Below are 18,156 nucleotides of genomic sequence, written 5' to 3'. Positions count from 1 at the left end.
GTTGCCAACTTTCTAATGGCAGAAACCTGAACAGCCTTGCCCCGGCCCCGAAGTCCTGCACCTACCCACCACTGCTCCGAGGCCCCGCTCCCTCCCTACCTTGCTCACTTTTCCATTTTCACTGGGGGGTGTGGGCTCTGGGGTGGGGCTGGGATGAGGGGTTTGGGGTGGAGGAGGGGGCTCAGCTGAGGCAGGGGGTTGGAGCATGGTGGGTGAAGGCTCTGGCTGGGGGCACTGGGGTGGGGCTGGGAGTTCTGGGGTGGGGCTGGGGATGAGGGGTTTGGGGTGCAGGAGGGGGCTTTGGGATGGGGCCAAGAGGTTTGTAGGACAGGAGGGGGCTCGGGGCTGGGGCAAGGAGTTGGGGTGGGGTGTGGGGTACTGGCTCCAGGAGGGAGTTGAGGTGTAGGAGGAGTTCAGGGCTGGGGCTGGGGCGCTGGAGGAGGTCAGGGGTGCAGGCTCTAGGTGATGATCAGGGAGCAAAATGAGGAACAAAGCATTTCACAAAATAATAGCACTTTTAATCTGAAAAGGCAATTGCACGGGAAGAGGCTGGTATATACTGAAATGATAACACAGTTGTTCAGAACAGCATTATGCGGTTATTCTCTTCAGCGCTAATGCTAATATTGCCATGTGCTGATTATATGCCAGGGTGGCCAACCTGAGCCTGAGAAGGAGCCAGAATTTACCAATGTACATTGCCAAAGGGTCACAGTAATATGTCAGCAGCCCATCAGCTCCTCAACCACACTCCCAGTGCCTCCCACCCACTGGCAGCCCCACCAATCAGCACCTCCCCCTCCCTCCCCGCACCTCCTGATCAGCTGTTTTGTGGCATGCAGGAGGCTTGGGGGGGGGGGGCTCAGGGAAGGGGGAAGGAAGGGGTGGAGTGGGGGCAGGACCTATGGCAGAGCCAGGGGTTGAGCAGTGAGCACCCCTCGGCACATTGGAAAGTTGGCGCCTGTAGCTCCAGCCCCGGAGTCGGTGCCTATGTAAGGAGCCACATATTAACGTCTGAAGAGCCGCATGTGGCTCCGGAGTCACAGGTTGGCCACCCCTGTTATATGCAGAAAAGACATTCATTGTGTGATTGACATAATAAAAGGTGTGAGCTCTAAGCAGAATCCTGACGCTTGCCCGTTTACCAGTTTAAATAAGGCAGTGTGTCCCACGGACCTCATTTTCCAAAGATTTAGATTCATAGTTTTTAAGGCCAGAAAGAGCCATTAGACCAGTGGTCCCCAACCTTTTTCGTCTGACGAGCCACAGAGGACCGTGACGGCGGACGAGCATCCACCGAAAATCCGCCGACAAGCGGCATTGTCATTAGGTGGCATTTTGGCGGCGACGCCTCTGGATGACGCTGCTTTTCGGCGGCATTTCGGTGGATGCTCGTCCGCCGGCCAGTACGCGGGAGCACTTAAGACGCCCCAGAGGGTGCCATGGCGCCCACGGGCACCGTGTTGGAGACCCCTGCATTAGACCATTCTAGTCTGACCTACATAACCTAGGCCAGATAGGTTCACCCAGTTACCTCTGTATTGGTGTATGTAAAACTGTTTAAGCAGTTCACATTGTCACCATCTCTTGATTCTCTTATGTTGCAGTTTGTCGGCACCATGATATTGAGCAGACTAGTTGGATGCTGTATTCCAGAATAAAAGTGATTTCATTCCAGAATAGTTACTCCACTTTGGAAGCACATTCTGGAGTAAAGTGGCTTTTATTCTGGAATAGAATGTCCAGATGGGGAGCTATTCTGAAATAGTTATTCTGGTTAGTTTCCTTATATAAACAAGCGTCTCCTAAGGAATCAATGTCTAGGGTATTTTGAAGTGACATTTTGCAACAAGCCTTTTTGTTGACATTCCACAGCTAAAGGAACATTTATTCTTTCATTTTTGACTTAAAATGTTGTTTTGTTTCAGATACTGAAAAAGTTCAGTTTTCCTTTGGGTTTGGGGATGTTTTGGAAGTTCCTCTTTTGGTGACTTTCTCCTCTTTGTTTTTTTCAATGGAGGAAGCAAAAAAGTGGTTGAAATCCTCCCTGCCCTCTTTTTTAAACTTCTTCCAACTCGGAAGAGTTAAAACAGTGAAAAGCTCTTTTGAACTGAAAAGATGTGAAAAGTTTTTTTAAAAGTAATTAAAAGTGCTACTTTATTTAATTTGTAATTTCTTTTACAACTGAAAAAAAGTGTGAACAAGTATTTCATTTTATTTTTACTTTTCTTAACTTGTTCCCCATTTTTCTTCACTGGAAAAAGTGAAAAAAGGGAGTGGGGGGTAACCATCCCAATTTCTTCAGTTTTCAAAAGTTGAAATGAAAGAGTATAAATTGAAAGACACTGAAATTTTTAATTTCAAATCTACATTTTGAAATGCAACAATAAATCTCGTTTTGTTTCAAAGTGGCATTTCAAAACAAAATGAGTGTGGGTTTTTTTTGCTTTAGTTTTGAAATGCCCCACAGAAAACCGTTTTCCAATCGGAAAATTTAAAAACAGAATTTTTCCTGTGGAAAGATCCGGGGACAAATTCTAGTATTCTGATCCAGTCTATATAACACTTTCTGCTGTCGTTGTCTAACAGCTGACCCTAAGCCGCGCTGAATATCTGCAATGCCCAGTGCAGTGAACTAGAACTCTGAGTACTCAGTAGTAAAACTGGGTAGAAAACGGATCCCATCTTGATAACATTTTTGAGATTTTGAAATTTTTCTTGGCCCAAATCGGGATGAAATGTGAAAATCTCAAAACATTTTGCAAACTGAAAAATCTGAATTTTTTTTTAGTTTCTGTCGATCAAAACATTTCATTTTGATTTTTACCTTTTTTAATTAACTTTTTTTGCTATCATTAGTTTAAATTTCTAAACAAAAAGTAGTTTTGCACTGAAAAAATTGATTTTTTTTGTTTGAAAAATAAAATTCTAACTCTTTTGTCCCCAATTTTTTCAAAACAAGAACTTCCTCAAAACCACCCTTTTCTCATAAACCATTTTGGTTTCAGTGAATTGGCATTTCCAAAAAAAAATTTTTTTTTTGCTGAAAAATTCCTGACTAGCTCTAGTCAGTATCACTCAGAATCCGGACTGGTAAGGTTCTAACCTCTAGTGAACACTTCTCAAATTCGAAAGGTAAGCTTGGTTTTGAATGAACAGATAGGGATGTAGATAGACATAACATTCTGTGGGAACATTTGTTATAATAATACTGTAAGCTCCGGCTAATATAGCAAAAAAAAAAAAAAAAGCATCTTTAGCATTTGCATGGTAGAATCAACCTGGCAACACAGGAGGGGTGGATTCTTGCTGGAGCTGTGAAGGGAACAAGGAAATCTGATACATTTATATTGCCCTAGAGGTGTGGCTTTCCCGTTGTGGCGCACTAAATCCTTCCTGGTGGGTTACAGAATGAGACATTTTAAGATCCAAGCAATAGGAGTGGTGGGATACTGGAAGACAACTGGGATACTGGAAGGGAAGGGAGATCAGTGAGAAGATCTTTTTTTTATGACATGATCCTCAGAGTGAAAGAGTTGGATGACCACTGCCATAAAACCAAAGAAGATTGGGAAGAAGTTAGGAGGTGAGTGAATGTGATTTTAAACAGCAGTAACCCTGGTGGTCCTAAGCGCTTTATTCTACAAGTCCTGACGGCTGCTAAGGATTTGACTTCCCCTCAGAAATATGTTGTTTGAGAGCATCAGCAATGGCTGAAGAAATCATTCTAAGGACCTGGAAATCAGCAAAGAAGTCAAGTGCTAAAGGCTGGTCCATAAAACATGTGATCTAGATGGGATAATACAACATGAAAGGAGAACGAGTGAGGATTTTCAGGAGACAGAGGGGCCAAGTTCTTGGTAGAAGCCCAAGACATCAGGAGTTACTGAGGGCTGAATGTGGCATTTACATGGAGATCATGGTATCACTGCTCTGTTCTGGGACAATCAGGATGTCATGTCTCTAGTGTTTTTTTTTTTTTTAATATATCACACGCTGCCCTGTATGTTCCATCACGTAATAGAAGTGTTTATATCTGGTTACCGAATCTGTTACCTTTTATCCACAGCCCATTGCTTACAGCACTCCTTTACTGCAACACAAATAAAAAAAAATTAAACAGACCCCCACTCTCTGCCTTGGTGCAGTAAAGTTGTGTGAGGGGACCAGGGGGCAAAGACCAAGAAAAAGGGATGGATCAACTTCTACTCCATAATCCTGTTGACTCCCGCTGTTTTCCCCATCCGTCTTGTTTGCCTGTGCAGACGGGAGGGTTTGTGGAATTGGGGGAGAGGCGTGAGCAGGACGGAAGGATGGCTTTGGAGTTCACTGTCTTGTGCTCTGGTTGCAGAGAGTTCCAGGGATCATAGGAGGATTTGAGGGGAGAGGGAGGCCTGGGTTCAGTCTCATTCCAGCTCCTCCCCCATTACTGACTGGCGAGTTTGAGGGGCCAGGGAAGGTGTGTGTGGGTCAGTTTGTTTTCACCGTCCCCATACAGGCTGGAGCGTTTAGGAATCAGGGGAGGGTTTTGGGGTGCAGAAAGTCAGAGTCTCCTGCCTCCTAATTTCGGGGGGGGGGAATTCAGGGGTCAGAGTCCACGAGGGGATTCTGTGAGGAGGGTCCTGAGAGAGGTCATGGGCTGCAGTAGGTTACAGACAGGAGAGTTTGTGGGGAAAGTCAGCGGATACTTTGAGCATTAAAGCTGCTCTCATCTCTCAGTTGGGGGCTCAGGAATAGTGGTGTCTGGCTCAGCATTTGCCCCTATCCCCTAGACACAGAAGAGTGTGGGGGGGGGGGTAGGGTGGGCTGCAGGAGATGTTGGGGCTCAGAGTTTGCTCCCTCTGCCGTCCTGCCTGGGAAGGTGAAGAAGTGGCCAAGGGTCCATGTCGCTGTGGCTCCAATGCAGGAAATCTCCATCATGTTCTCAGTGCACCTGGGGGTGGGAGGAGCAAAGCCGGCCTCTGCTCCATCACAGCACCTGGGGAATAATCAGAGAACAGAATTCACCTTCCCATCTCATCAGGATCACATTGAAAACCGGCATTTGGCCCCTCCCCACCTCCGCCTTTTCTGACAGTAGTTCATCCAGGGGAGGGTTAGAATCCTTTGGTGGATCAACATAGAGGTAAAGCGCTGGACTGATCCAACATGGGAAATGAATTCCCCTTTCCCCAAGGAAAGGGGTCAAGGGGATCTGATTTTGCTCCCACTGAAATCCCTGGACAAACCCTCATTGATGTCAACGGGGCTCAGCTAGTGGCTCCATTGTCAGAGCAACGGGGCAGGAGGTCTCTCAAGGGCTAAGGGAAGGGGAGTCTTTCTGCTGATGTCAATGGGCTATGGATCAGGCCTGAGATGAGGAGCACTGTGTGTGCACGGTTGCTCCAGGGTTGGAGGGCAGGGAGTGTGTCTGGGCTCCAGCCTCACCATCTGCGTGTAGTCCTGCTGTTTCAAGGCCTTGTGTCCATACACCAAGGCGGCGATGGCCGTGCATAGCTCCAGCAGGCACAGCAGGATGAATATCGAGTTAATCCCATGACTCAGAATCTGTGGGGAAGAAAGCCCAGGGGAAGTCATCCAGCAACTCCATTGCATGGAGCCACCTCATCCCGGGGGAGGCCTGTGCCCCAGCTGGGAGGTGTCATTACTACACAGCGAGGGGGTGAGGACTGCCTGAGCTCTCCTCTCTGCCACATGCCCTGATAGGGGGCAGGTCATGGCAATGGGGCCCAGCCATCCAGTGGCCAGACATACTATGTGTTGGGTCCTGCATGGCACTGACTAGGACTCAAATTGGCTGCATTAGGCAGTGACTCTCCCAGTACAACCAAAGGGAATCCCTTCTCCTCCCAGGGCTGAGCTGGGCAGAGCCTGTCTTGTTTCAGAGTCTAGCGCCCTGCCCCTCCTTCATCTCTGGCTCTTCTCCTGCCCCTTGTTCTCACTCGCTCTGTGAAGCTCACCAGAGACGCTCATAGCTTTGGCAGGGCCGTGGGCCAGGTCACACCCATGGGGTCCCAGGTAGATTTCAGTGACCCACCTAGCGTGTTTGAGGGAGGAGGGTTTGGCAACAGGGTGGAGGGCAGGAAGGGGGGAAGCGGGGCAGCTTCTCATGGCACAATATGGGCCCCGCAAAGGCCACGTATTAAAGCATAGTCTCTGTACTGTTCCCCTCACTACGGCCATTGTGATGGCTGCCATCTTGGCTGGCGCACCAGGAACTGAGCTTGGAGCCTCTGGAGTGTGGTGTATTGGAAACGGTGTTAAAATTACAAGCACTCACTTTATATTGTAGGGGATCAGCCTTAGCTAGCCTCTGGGGGAACTGAACTGGGGAATCTCTAGAACTAAACTATTGAGTCTTTACAGGTTGAGCTAAAGAGCCAGGCTCACAAGTAGCTCTTGTGCACCAGGTGCTATGGGGACCCATAACACCCACACACTGACCCTACACCCACTCCTGAGCTTCCTCCCATAAGGCTGTACAGCTGAATGATCCAGTCCCCATTCCGGGCTACATACTGATGGTATCATTATACCAGCGGGCCAAGGAAAAACTGGTCTCTTTAAATCTCAGGGTGCTGAGTTGAAGCAGTTCTCAGTGTGGGCCCCATCTAGCCCTGGGGCAATGCTGCTGTTGTGGAGGCACCCCATTAACAAAAGAGCCCGTTCCTAACCTCTCCCTACTTATTGCTAATCTCAAGCAAGCAAAAATCATGAGCCTCAAAGAATTGCAAGTTTGGTGTAAAAATCATGAGATTTAACCCCCCCCCCCCCAAATATGGGGTTCATTTTATTTGCCTTTCAGTTCCCCACAGCCAGAAGCCTGGAGGAACCTTACTTTTTTTTTTGGTTTTAAATGGCAGCTGAGAGTCTCAACTAATCAACCTAGTCCAGGAGCTGGGGCTTTAAGAAAAACACCAAATATTGTGCAACTCAAATAAATCTGCAAGAGTTGGCAGCACCGCTTGCATCTGAGCCTCTCAAAGGGAGGGCTTCACAAACATTATGATGGCCAACTCACCTGAGAAAGGCACTATTAGCCCCATTTCCTAGATGGGGAAACTGAGGCATAGAGTGGGATTGCAGAGCAAGTCAGTGACAGAGCTGAGATCTCCTGACCCACCCTGGTCTAGTGAATAACTACTAGAGCTTCCTGCCCCTCTTGTTTGATTGAACCCCCCACCCCCAATCAGGTGGACAGAGGGATTCGTTGCCCCTTGCTGAGTTTCTTTTCTCATGTTGCACAGCCAGTGGGTCCTGAGAGGGATGATCCCAGGTCTCCTGGAGTGCTAGACCCAGTCAGGCCCTGCAAAGAGGCTGTGGATTGCTGCAGGAGTGGGGGGGAATGGAAGAGGTACCCACGTAGACAGATTGGGAGCAGTTCAGCGGGGTCATTTTGCCGCCCTCATGTATGTTGCACCACGGGATTTCTTGGCTGATCTCCACGCTGTGAATGATCACAGCTGTCAGGGTGGCCAGGATGACCAGGCCGCTGATAATGTAGCAGACTTTCACCTGGATCAATCACAGCCAATTAGAGGAGAGCAGGGCACAACATCTGTCATCATTACAGCACTCACCGAGATTAGCGCCCCAGTGCAATGGCGGCCCTACAGGCAGTCTCTGCCTCAAAGGTCTTACTGTCCAAACAGACTAGGCAGAAAGAACTGTTATAACCCCTGTCCCCCGCCTCCCACTCTACAGGTGTGGAACTGGGGCACAGAGATGTTAGGTGCCTTGCCTGAGGTCAAATCTGTGGCAGGACTGGGAAAAGAAACCGGCTCTTCAGATCCCCAGGCCAAAGCCTTAATTACAAAGCCATCCTCATGGCACGTTTATAATAAGGGTGTAATCTCTAAATGCTCTGCTGTCTGCAGAGGCAGGCAGCCAGTTTGTGTCCAGTTCCTCTCACACAACACAAGTAACAGTTTGGAGGACGAGCAACTGCCACATCCGGGCCAATCAGCTGAGGCACCTGAGCCGACAGTCCATGGGCTGAAACAGCTGGGGCTGCGTGGCCTACGTTGGGGAGCTCTGGGGTCTGGAATGGACTTCCTGTGCTGGTCTACGGAGTCTGAGCCTGTTGACTTGGAGGATGCAGCGTATCTGTTCCAGCAGGGGGCGATGGGGCTATATTGTTATGCAGTTGTGATATTAAAGTCCTAGGGCTCTATTTTGTGAGGCTCGGAGCCCCATCAACTCCCAGCAAAGTCCGTGGGCTCAAATCTTCATTCCGGTGGATGCAGGAATGGAGAGGGTTGGGCAAATGTGGTTAAAGCCACCCTTGCACATCCCAGCCCCTAGTGTAAGGGTCCATCTACACAGCAACTGGAAGATGTGACTCCCAGCTCAGGTAAACGTGCACATGCTAGCTCTGCTCGAGCTAGCGCCTAAAACTAGCAGTGCTGGCCACAGCGGCACAAGCCAGGTAACCTGAGTATGTACCTAGGATCCTGGACAGGGTTGTACTCGGGGCCACCACCCATGCCGCCATGGCCACGCTGCAGAGCAAGCAGATGTTCGTCTGCCTGAGCTGGGAATCCCACCTCCCAGCTGCAGTGTAGAAACGGCCTGAGTTAAAGTAGGCTCAGGGCTTCTGAAATTTACATCCAGGCTATGTAGGGCCTCCTAGGTGCCATCAACCGCTGTGGCTAGCTGTAGTGCAGCCCTGCACCAGTCCCACTCCCATGAACGAAAATGCTTGGAGGATATTTACCAGCCGGATGCTTTCTTTTCTCTCAGCCTCCACCAGCACAGATCCTGAGGACACGAGCTGCCCAGGGAACAGCAAATGGGGAAGAGTCATTGGCAGGTTCCCATCCCACTCAAAATCACACGCACGTTGGAACTGGGTGGAATGAACCCCACAGGACTATGGGCCATGGAAGCCCTGCCCCACAAGCAAACACAAGACTGGGGGAGGGATAGCTCAGTGGTTTGAGCATTGGCCTGCTAGATTCAGGGTTGTAAGTTCAATCCTTGAGGGGGCCGTTTAGGGATCTGGGGATTGGTCCTTCTTTGAGCTAGATGACCTCCTGAGGTCCCTTCCAACCCTGATATTCTATGATTGTCACTAGGATCAAGGTGGGGAGTTCAATGGTGGGATTGAGGTCTCACAGGCTCTCAAGTCCCATCTCATGGGATTCCCACTGCAGAGGAGCTGGGATTGTCCCAAGTTTTCAGAAGCTAAAGGTTCATTGTCTGGTGCCACAGTGCAATCTGCTGGGTGTTTCCTTATGGAAAGGTGGCTGTGAAGTTTTCCAGATGGGATTTGCTTTTCCTCCATGTCACCATCTGGATACATAGCCTCCATGACAGATGGACAGGACTCTAAAGCCTATATGCACGGGTAACTGACCCTGAGCTTGGGATTCAGAGAGAGAATCGCATGAACCTTTTGATCTAAGAATAAGGGCCAATTTAGTCCCCTGCTGATGGCTGCATCAGTTTCAGTAGTGTCTTATGGGGTGCCGCCACTAGAAAGGGGGGAAAGATCTACCATCTCCCAGACTGGGGTGTATACGCAGTGGAGCCTGATTGAATGTAGGGGTGAATTTCCATTGTACCCCAGAGGAGTTCTTCCCTGCCAGAGCTGGGGCCTCTCTGTCGCAGCGGTGATTGGGGGGTGAAATCTAGCAGACTGAACCCCTCCCTCACACCAGCCTGGGGAATGGATCTGATCCGGGACAGGATTGGGGTAGACCAATGTCATAGGGGTAGGGTTGCCAGTCTGCCGCAGCATTCAGGGGTCTCTCCCATGTTTCCATGAGCCTCATTTGCAGGCCTGCAACCCAAGATGTGTGTGAGCGCTGATGATGGCATTCTGGCCCAGGATGGTGCACATCTGCATGCCGTGACCCTGCACCATGGGGGGCCTGATGGAGCTGTCAAAGTGTTTGCAGGGTCACCACCATCTTCTCCTCCCCTCCCAAGGGCTCAGTGCATAGCACACTCCCTGTTGTTCTGAAAGCCTGCCTGGCTATGCTCACTGCCTTCTGTGCCATAGTCCAGGGCATATGCCAGAGCAGATTTGTTGAGCCATGCCCCTGCCGCCCCTGAAACTGGATCAAAGGGCTGAGCTTCTCACTCCCGGAGCTGACTGTGCCTACCAGCAAGCCAATCCAGAAGTAGACTCCGCTGGCCACGGTGAGGGCTGGGGCTGGGGATTCAGTTATCATCAAGGCAATCCCAAAGGAGATCTGAATGAAACCAGATACGATCTGTATGGCCTAGAGGGGAAGAGGAGATGGAGCTTGGTGTCACTTATACACAATATGTGCAGCAGCATTACCATGATCTATGGCATCACTGTTATCACCATAGCCACCACCACTGACATCATTACCTCCATCACCCTGCTATCACCCCATCACCCTGCCAACCTCATCACCCCCACCATCATCATCCCGCCAACCCCATCACCCTGACATCATCATCACCCCCATCAACCCAACCAACCCCATCACCCTGTCAACATCATCACCGTCATCAGCCTCACCAATCTCATCACCCTGCCAATGTCATCAGCACCACCAAACCCATCATCCTATCACCCTGACAACCCCATCACCCCCACCATCATCACCACCATCATCCCCACCAACCCTATCACCCTCACCAACCCTATCACTCTCACCAACCCCATCACCCTGCCAACATCATCACCCTGTGAAAGTGAAATGAATTATATTAAAGAAATAGAATGAATTAAAGAATGCTGTATGTACCTTTAAGTAGAAATGAGAAATGCTGCAATCCAGGTGTCAGGAAAGCAGACATTAACTGTTAATCAATTGCTCCACTTAAGGGCGATTGGTGAAGCATTAGCCTTAGATCGATAAGAGTTAATAAGGAAGCAGGATATGCATATTGTGCCCCAGGCAAATTTTACAATTTTGCTCTCTCTGTCCCTTTGTTTAGTTCGCACCCTTTTATCTGTATAAATAAGACTGTTTGAATCTTGCATGGTGCTCACATTATCTGAGTGTTATTAGCAGAGCACTGTGCTAATAAAACAGAGTGGTCTGACAAACTGAGTCCTGAGTCTAACTTTGACAACCCCCATCAGCCCAACCAGCCCCATCACCCTGCGAACCCTATCACCCCCACCATTATCACCTCCATCAGCCCCACCAACCATATCACCCTCGCCAACATCATCACCATGCTAATGTCATCAGCCCCACCAACCCCATCACCCTGCCAACCCCATCACCGCCACCAACCCCATCACCGCCATCATCCCCACCAACCTCCTCACCCCTATCAGCCCCATCACCCTCGCCAACATCATCATTACCACCAACCGCCTCACCCCCGCCATCAGCACCACCCTCAGCCCCACCAATCCCATCACCCTGCTAATATCATCACGCCATCACACTGCCAATGTCATCAGCACCATCATCCCGTTAACATCATCATCACCATCACCCCTGCCAACTCCATCACCCTGCAATTATCATCATCACTCCCAGCACCCCCACCAACATTATCACCATCGCCCCATCACCCTGCCAACATCATCACCGCCATCACCCCCACCATCAATGCTAACCATCATCTTTACCATCCCCAGTACCGTTATGAACAGCAGCTGCATCCCCACTACTGTCATTGTCATTATTTTCTGTTTTCTCCCCCCACCCCGCCTGGGGAACAAATTGTGACTTTCCATCACATCGCCACTTCAGACCTCCATTCCTGGAGGAGCTCATCTCCTGATGACCCACAGTATCTGAGACACACACGCTCAGCTTCAGCCCTTGGGTTAGCCCCAGACCCTAAACTTATCAGCAGAATGAGAGCAGATGGGGGAAATCAACTGGGTTGAGGCACCAAAATCCTCCCATGGAGATAATCCTATCTGTCTTACATTGCTGGCTGGCCAGCTTTTTCTGGGCACACAGGGAGATGTTTATGTCTTTGGATGCCAGGGAGCTGTTAAGCTAGGAAACCCTGTAGCTGTAGCACTTTGTGGTGTGCTCTTGCCAGCTCTCGCCAGCTAAATGGGGCTCAGGCTGTGTTAATAGCACCAGGGGAGGCTGGTGATGCAATAGGGGTGTTCTTCATTTGGGGTTAGCTCCAGACTTGCTCCCTAGGGAAAGTGGGGCACTTGCCTTTTGGAGCAGAGATAAAACTGAGGTCACTCATGGTCTTTTAAGATGCCAAAGCGGGAGGCTAGATCTGGCCTCCTGGCTCATGTAATTACACACTGCCTTCCCCAAATTTCCCTCCTGCTGTTTCACTTGCATATGGCTGCGGCACAGTTGTTGTGCGTCACCCCAGAGGTGGCTGCATTTCAGTGGCTGGAGGAGCTGCAGCGTGGAATCTTTAGGGATGCAAGGGGCTATGTGACCATCCAGTGGGGGGAGAGGGGGTAATGCTTACAGTTCAGCTGGCACTAGCTGGGTCCCCTGTTGGGCCATCTCAGCAGCCAGGCAAGGGCTGAATGTGCAGGGCGCATATTCCAGTTCTAAGACACACACACACACACACACACACACACACACACACACACACACACACACACACACACACACACACACACACACACACACACACACACAGAGTCAAGGGTTAATTCTTGCTTCTCTAGGCTTCACCCACAGCATCCTTGCAAGTGAAGGCAAGGAGAGTCCATTAGTCTCCTAGAGAGCCAAGGGGAAGGGCCCAGCTGCCCCTCGCTAAGTGCACTGTGTGTGTGTGGGGGGGTCACTCTCAGTTCCCCTTCGTTCATCCAGCAGAGATGTCAGACCCTCACCCCCAGCGCCTTGGGCTGTGCCTTCCTGAAGCCTTTGACCTGGGCCGAGCTGGGCTGTGGTGCCGTTGAGTCCAGCTGTGCAGCCCGGGGGTCGGTCTGCGGGACGACCTCTGTGACGATCTTCACCCCCCCGGATTCTGTCACTGTTGTTGCCATTTTGGTGCCAGCTGTGGAGAGAACGGGAAAGTTGGGGTCAGCAGCAGGACAAGGCAGGGGCAGGGGAATAGCAGCTCCCCACTGCAGCAGTCAGGCAGAGGGGAATCCGCCGCCTCCTGCCAATGGAATGGGACAGCTGACTCCTTCCTAGCTGGGGAATCCCTTCAGACAAATAGCCTATAGGGGAAGGGTGAGCTTGCTATGGGCATCCCAGGGGCCTGCTCGCTAAGGTGATCCCAGAGGAGAGATCCCAGAGACCTGCTCTCTAAGGGGATCCCAGAGGAGAGACCCCGGGGGCCTGTTGGCCAAGGGGATCCCAGGGGAGAGATCCCAGGGGTGAGCTCACTAGGGAGATCCCAAGGGAGATCCTAGGGGCCTGCTTGCTATGGGATCCCAAGGGAGAAGTCCCATGGATATTTGATGTACAATGATCCCAATGGTTTACCCCTTAGGGTTTCCAGAAGGAGCTGGGGGAGGGGTGAATCCCAGGCTTCACTGAAAGGCAGTGCAGGGGCTAATGAGGCCAGTCCTGTGGCTGCATTCTGTGGGGACAGCAGGTCAGATCCTGGCCCCTGTCACATCCCAGGCACCTGGAAGTTATGAGGCTGCAGGCTTCGGGGAGTGGGGAAGGGGTCATGGCATGAGTAACCCCGCTCTGGGTAGACTGCAGTGAAGACTGGTGGACTAGCAATACGAGTAGGTCCCCAGGATCCAGGGCGGGCTTGGACAGCTCACATTGAAACCTGCCACATCTTCACTGCAATTTTGTTTCACACTAGCTCGATGAAAGCTAGTGCGGGTATGTCACAGTGCTGCAGTCAGACCTCTGAGAGGAGCATGGACATACTCAAAGATTGCTTCATGCCAAACACGTGGGTGGAATGCCCTAGCAAAGGGAGAAGAAATCCCAGGGGATAAGGATAAGTGAGTGGGTGGGGTTAGAGAGAGGAGGCCAAAGCAGGGAAGGAGGACACTCCCCATTTGCTGGGAGAAAGCAGGGCCTGGGGAACAACAGAACCAAACAGAGATGGGTGGGGGTGGGGGTGAGAAATGAAACAACAGGAAGAGAGAGAGTGAGAGGGAAAAACAGAATTGGTGCGAAGGGGAAGATACAGTAGAAAAGCTATAGGGAGGGAGAAGGAAACAAAGGGAAGGACAAAAAATGAAGAGGAGGGACAAAGTATTTGGGAGACCAGATCCCAAGGCTGTGCTCACCATGGGGATCTCCAGGCGAGCTCCCTATGGGAGGGAGGGATAGAGTGACTGATGCAGAGGAGGAGGAGGAAAGATAAGAGAGAAAGAGGGAGGGGGAAGAGAGAAGCACATAGGGGAATAAGGAGGATGGAAGGAGAAATGAAATGATGTACTCAAAGAGACACAGAGAGAGGGAAATTGGCAGAGACGCATTTTGACTCCTGCTGTTCAGGACTCTTGATGGATTCAAAACTACCACGATGCAAGTGCCAATCTAACGATTGCCCCCCAGTTCCTTGGAAATCTCCTAGTCCCCCAGCCCCCCAACCTAACAATCACCCCCCAGTTCCTTGGGGATCTCCCCAGGGCTGTCCTTAGGATTTATGGGGCCCTATGCAGTATTATTAAATTGGTGCCCCTATGCCAGATGGCAGCCCGGGCTCACAGCCCGGGGGTGGGAGGGTGCGGGCGGAGGAACGAGGCAGCAAAGGATAGCGAGACGCCTGGTCCACCTCACGATGGCAGAGAGTCACAGTTCCCCACAGAGACCCCCGTACCCTCGTCCTCACGCAGAATGGACATGCAGAAGGTACCTAATTACAAGCACTAAACTTGGGAATAAAAAATGTCAGTCACAGGTTTTTTGATATGCCCTGAAGTTTGCAGACATTTATTTGCAAAAACTTTGTAGTAAGGGCGAGTCAGCAGTCTTGCTGAATACAACATTAAATATTATGGAATACATGATGCAGCTCTTCTCTGTTTTACATTTTCTTAATCAGTATTTCTAAATTGCTTTTATATTTTAAATGTACTCTTAAGCCTTCATAAAGTAATCATTCCAGATTACTACATATTTAACTCACTGAAACAAAGACATTATTTTAAATTAATCAGTCACAGAGGTTTAGTGTGTTCATAACAATGTTCATTGCTTTTAGAAAAAGAGAACACTCATTTACTTTATGTTATCTCCATAACAATACACCCGTTTATGAAATTTCACCAACTTGAAAAAATATGTTTCCAAAGATTTTAGGCATAACAAAGGATTTTATATCTTACTAAGGTACTGATTTTGCTGGAGGGTTCTTAAAACTAGTTCATCAGATAGTCAGAAATAAAGAAAGGGAAACTCTTTGTCCAGCTATCTGGAAGGAAAGGGCTGTTGTCCCTTTAAGGGCTCTCTTCAAGGTGCGGGGGTGGGGGTGGGGGGCGGAGAGGGAGAAAGGGATTGACAGGAAGACTTTGGAAGCAAGTTTTTTTTACTATAGTAATTAAAATTAAAATGTGTATTTTAGATAAGGGTGGTTTTTGAAGGATTTATTTAAAAAATCATATGTCTGAAGATACAAGCATTTAAGGCTAAAGATGATTGTGCATCTAAAAGTCTATGCAAGGATTTTTTAGAGATGTGATTTCATAATCTTCATCAACTCATTAATGAAATATTTTAAAGCAAATTTTAAACTAAGGTCTTGAAGACTAACATGTTAACAGATTATCGAGGGGGTGCAAAATTCAGTTTAAGATCAGGTGGCGTAAGGAATACATAATCTGCAATAGCCCCGCATCCCATAGTCCAGGGCATGCATCACAGCTCTACAACAGAACCATTACAGTAACGCACAACTGTTTTTGTCAGTAAATTCAGAAACTGACAGTATATACCTGGGGTTTGGCAAGTGCCTGTTAAATGGCTTCATTACCACTTGAATAGCTCTTTAACAGTTTCTGTGTTGTGCTAATAGGTCTGGCAGGCTGGAGGCTTTTTCACTTTTTACTACTAGATCTCCTCCGGAGTAAGAGTCACCAGGCTGCAGCAGCCAGCTGTGGGAGTTTGCAGGAAGGGTCAGAACAGGGATAGGAAGAGCCAAGGGGTGGACACTAAGACCCAGTGGTGGCCAAAATTTTTAGGTGCCCTACGCAGAATGGCTGCATTCTGCGTAGGGCACCTAAAAATTTTGGCCACCACTGGGTCTTAGTGTCCACCCCTTAGTGGCTGCATTCTGCGTATGCCTAAAGATGGCTCTGGATCTCCCACTCCCCCACCCCCCCACCAATCTAACAATCACCCCCCAGTTCTTTGGGGGGTCTCCTACTCCCCTGCCCCCCCCACAACCTAACAATCACCCCCAGTTCCTTGGGGATCTCACACTCCCCCCCCATCAATCTAACAATCATCCCCCAGTTCCTTGGGGATCTCCCACTCCCCCCAGCCCCGCACCCTCAGGGTCTCCCTGGCTCAGCAAGTGTCTGTCAGGGGGAATGCAGGGGGCTGACCCGCTGCCTTCACTTACTCTGCTTAGCTGTCTGGCTGGTAGGATGCCGTGTGTTGTGTTGTGCAAGCCTCAGGCTTCTCTCTGCCTTGGCAGCTTTCCCCACCTCGTTGGCCAGAGTCCAGTGGTGGGCGGGAATGCAGAGAGCATGTCAGAGGAACTCATTGCCATTCTGGCAGCTCCGCACAGACAGGAAGTTTTTTGTGGACATTTGTGAGGGTTCCTCTTTCCCAAGTCTCCCATTCTGGCCTGTTTCCCAGAGCCGGGGAGGGAAATGGGGGGCGGCGAGAGAGAGGATCAGTCCACCTCTGTGGATCTGGGTGCCTGTAAGAGAGACAACATGGACCGGAGACAAAGACCATGCGCAGGGAGAAAATAATGTTAATTACTCTGAATTTTCATGAAGTATGCATCTGTGGTGCCCACAGCACAGCCCTGAGCACTTGGAGGCCCCTCTGTATCCCCAGTATATCTTCTGTATACAACATTGGCCCTGTGACCCAGGGAGCCCTTGATGCTAGCTGGCAGAGGGCACAGGGGATCATAGGATTTTACAGGGATCCCCTGGACTGGCTACCTGCCTAATAGTTCACCCAAGGGTGGCATGTGAAGTCTCTAGTGAGAGCCAGTTGCCTACTGGTTGTCACGGTCATTGTGCAATGTACGTACAGGTAATATTTAAAGAGTCATGTATCTATAATAAAAAATATGTTCTTAAGGTCTTGGAGTTAAAGCCGGTCACCAGGCAGTGACATACCTCAGAGATGTTCCTTTCAGACAGAAGGTAATAGACACCTATTTCCCTGTCTGGCCATTTGTGTGTTGTGCAGGATGTCTATTTGCAAACTGAGCCAGGTGTGAATTGAGAGGCTGTGAAATCTACAAAAAAGAAGGAGAAACAAGCAGCAGGGGTGGGGGTGACCTGTTGATGAATAAAGATAAAGGATTGACCTGGTATATCTTGGTGTGCAAGAGACACACTGAATTCTTCACCAAGGAGGCCAACTGACTGCATTCTTCTCATGAAAGGAGGGTCCCAACCAGGTTGGCTGTAAAACTCTAGAAGGATTTCAGGCGAGCACTATTTTACAAGACATGAGAGTATCTTGTGAATTAAGTCTAGGTTCTAGAATGCATGTTATGATTTTGTTTTATATGTAGCCATTCGTTTCCAATGCTTCCACTTGCTACTATTATGATTTCTCTGCTTTGATAAATAAACTTGTATTTGGTTTCACTATAAACAAATCGAAGTGGTGTGAATTGAGCAGAGTGGTGGTCTGAGGTGGAACTGGTAAGCTGGGCCATATGGCTTCTTTGGAAGTAGCAGATTGATGAAGTCTGTGAATGTCTAGAGGACCAGGGGGTGGGCACTCCAGTGGGATGCTTGGAGGGCGCCTGTTGCTAGCCTGTAGAGAGACTGCAGGACCTGGAAGGCATAGAGGGGAGTGATTGTGTTGCTTGTGGCTAATGGAGTTGGGGAGCTGACCCCCACCAGGCACAGACAAGGCTCCCTCATGCTAAGGGCAGGTGGTAGTGAGATGCTTTCAGCCCTGGGTGACAGGCACACTTCCTTCACACAGCCCTGGCAACATGCCTCAGCCCTGCCTTGGAAGGAATAGCTGCCTCTGGGGGTGAGCGGGACCCCTGCATGCCCTTGTCCTCAGCCTCATCTCCTCATAGCACCGTGGCACTAGCAGCCCGTGGCTGACAATGGCCGGAATCTGCTGCAGAAGCTGTGGGGTTTTGGGTAAGCTGCTCGGG

The 18,156-nt window shown here is 49.8% G+C and overlaps 1 protein-coding gene across 1 annotated transcript; it reads right to left on the bottom strand.

Annotated features, from left to right (window-relative positions):
• Positions 1–496: 496 nt before the first annotated feature.
• LOC101931822 (uncharacterized) lies at positions 497–16,579 on the bottom strand. The gene is made up of 7 exons (XM_005309630.4): positions 16,414–16,579; positions 12,764–12,930; positions 10,110–10,229; positions 8,717–8,773; positions 7,363–7,515; positions 5,428–5,547; positions 497–4,978 (listed from the first exon to the last, which is right to left on the bottom strand). Exons 2-7 carry the CDS (start codon positions 12,917–12,919, stop codon positions 4,970–4,972), a joined length of 615 nt encoding a protein of 204 aa, XP_005309687.1. The 5' UTR covers positions 12,920–12,930; positions 16,414–16,579; the 3' UTR covers positions 497–4,969.
• Positions 16,580–18,156: the final 1,577 nt, after the last annotated feature.

Source organism: Chrysemys picta, chromosome 4 (genome assembly GCF_011386835.1).
Source record: "Chrysemys picta bellii isolate R12L10 chromosome 4, ASM1138683v2, whole genome shotgun sequence".
In the NCBI taxonomy this organism is placed as follows: domain Eukaryota; kingdom Metazoa; phylum Chordata; order Testudines; family Emydidae; genus Chrysemys; species Chrysemys picta.
This window is presented reverse-complemented; position numbering and strand designations above follow the sequence as displayed.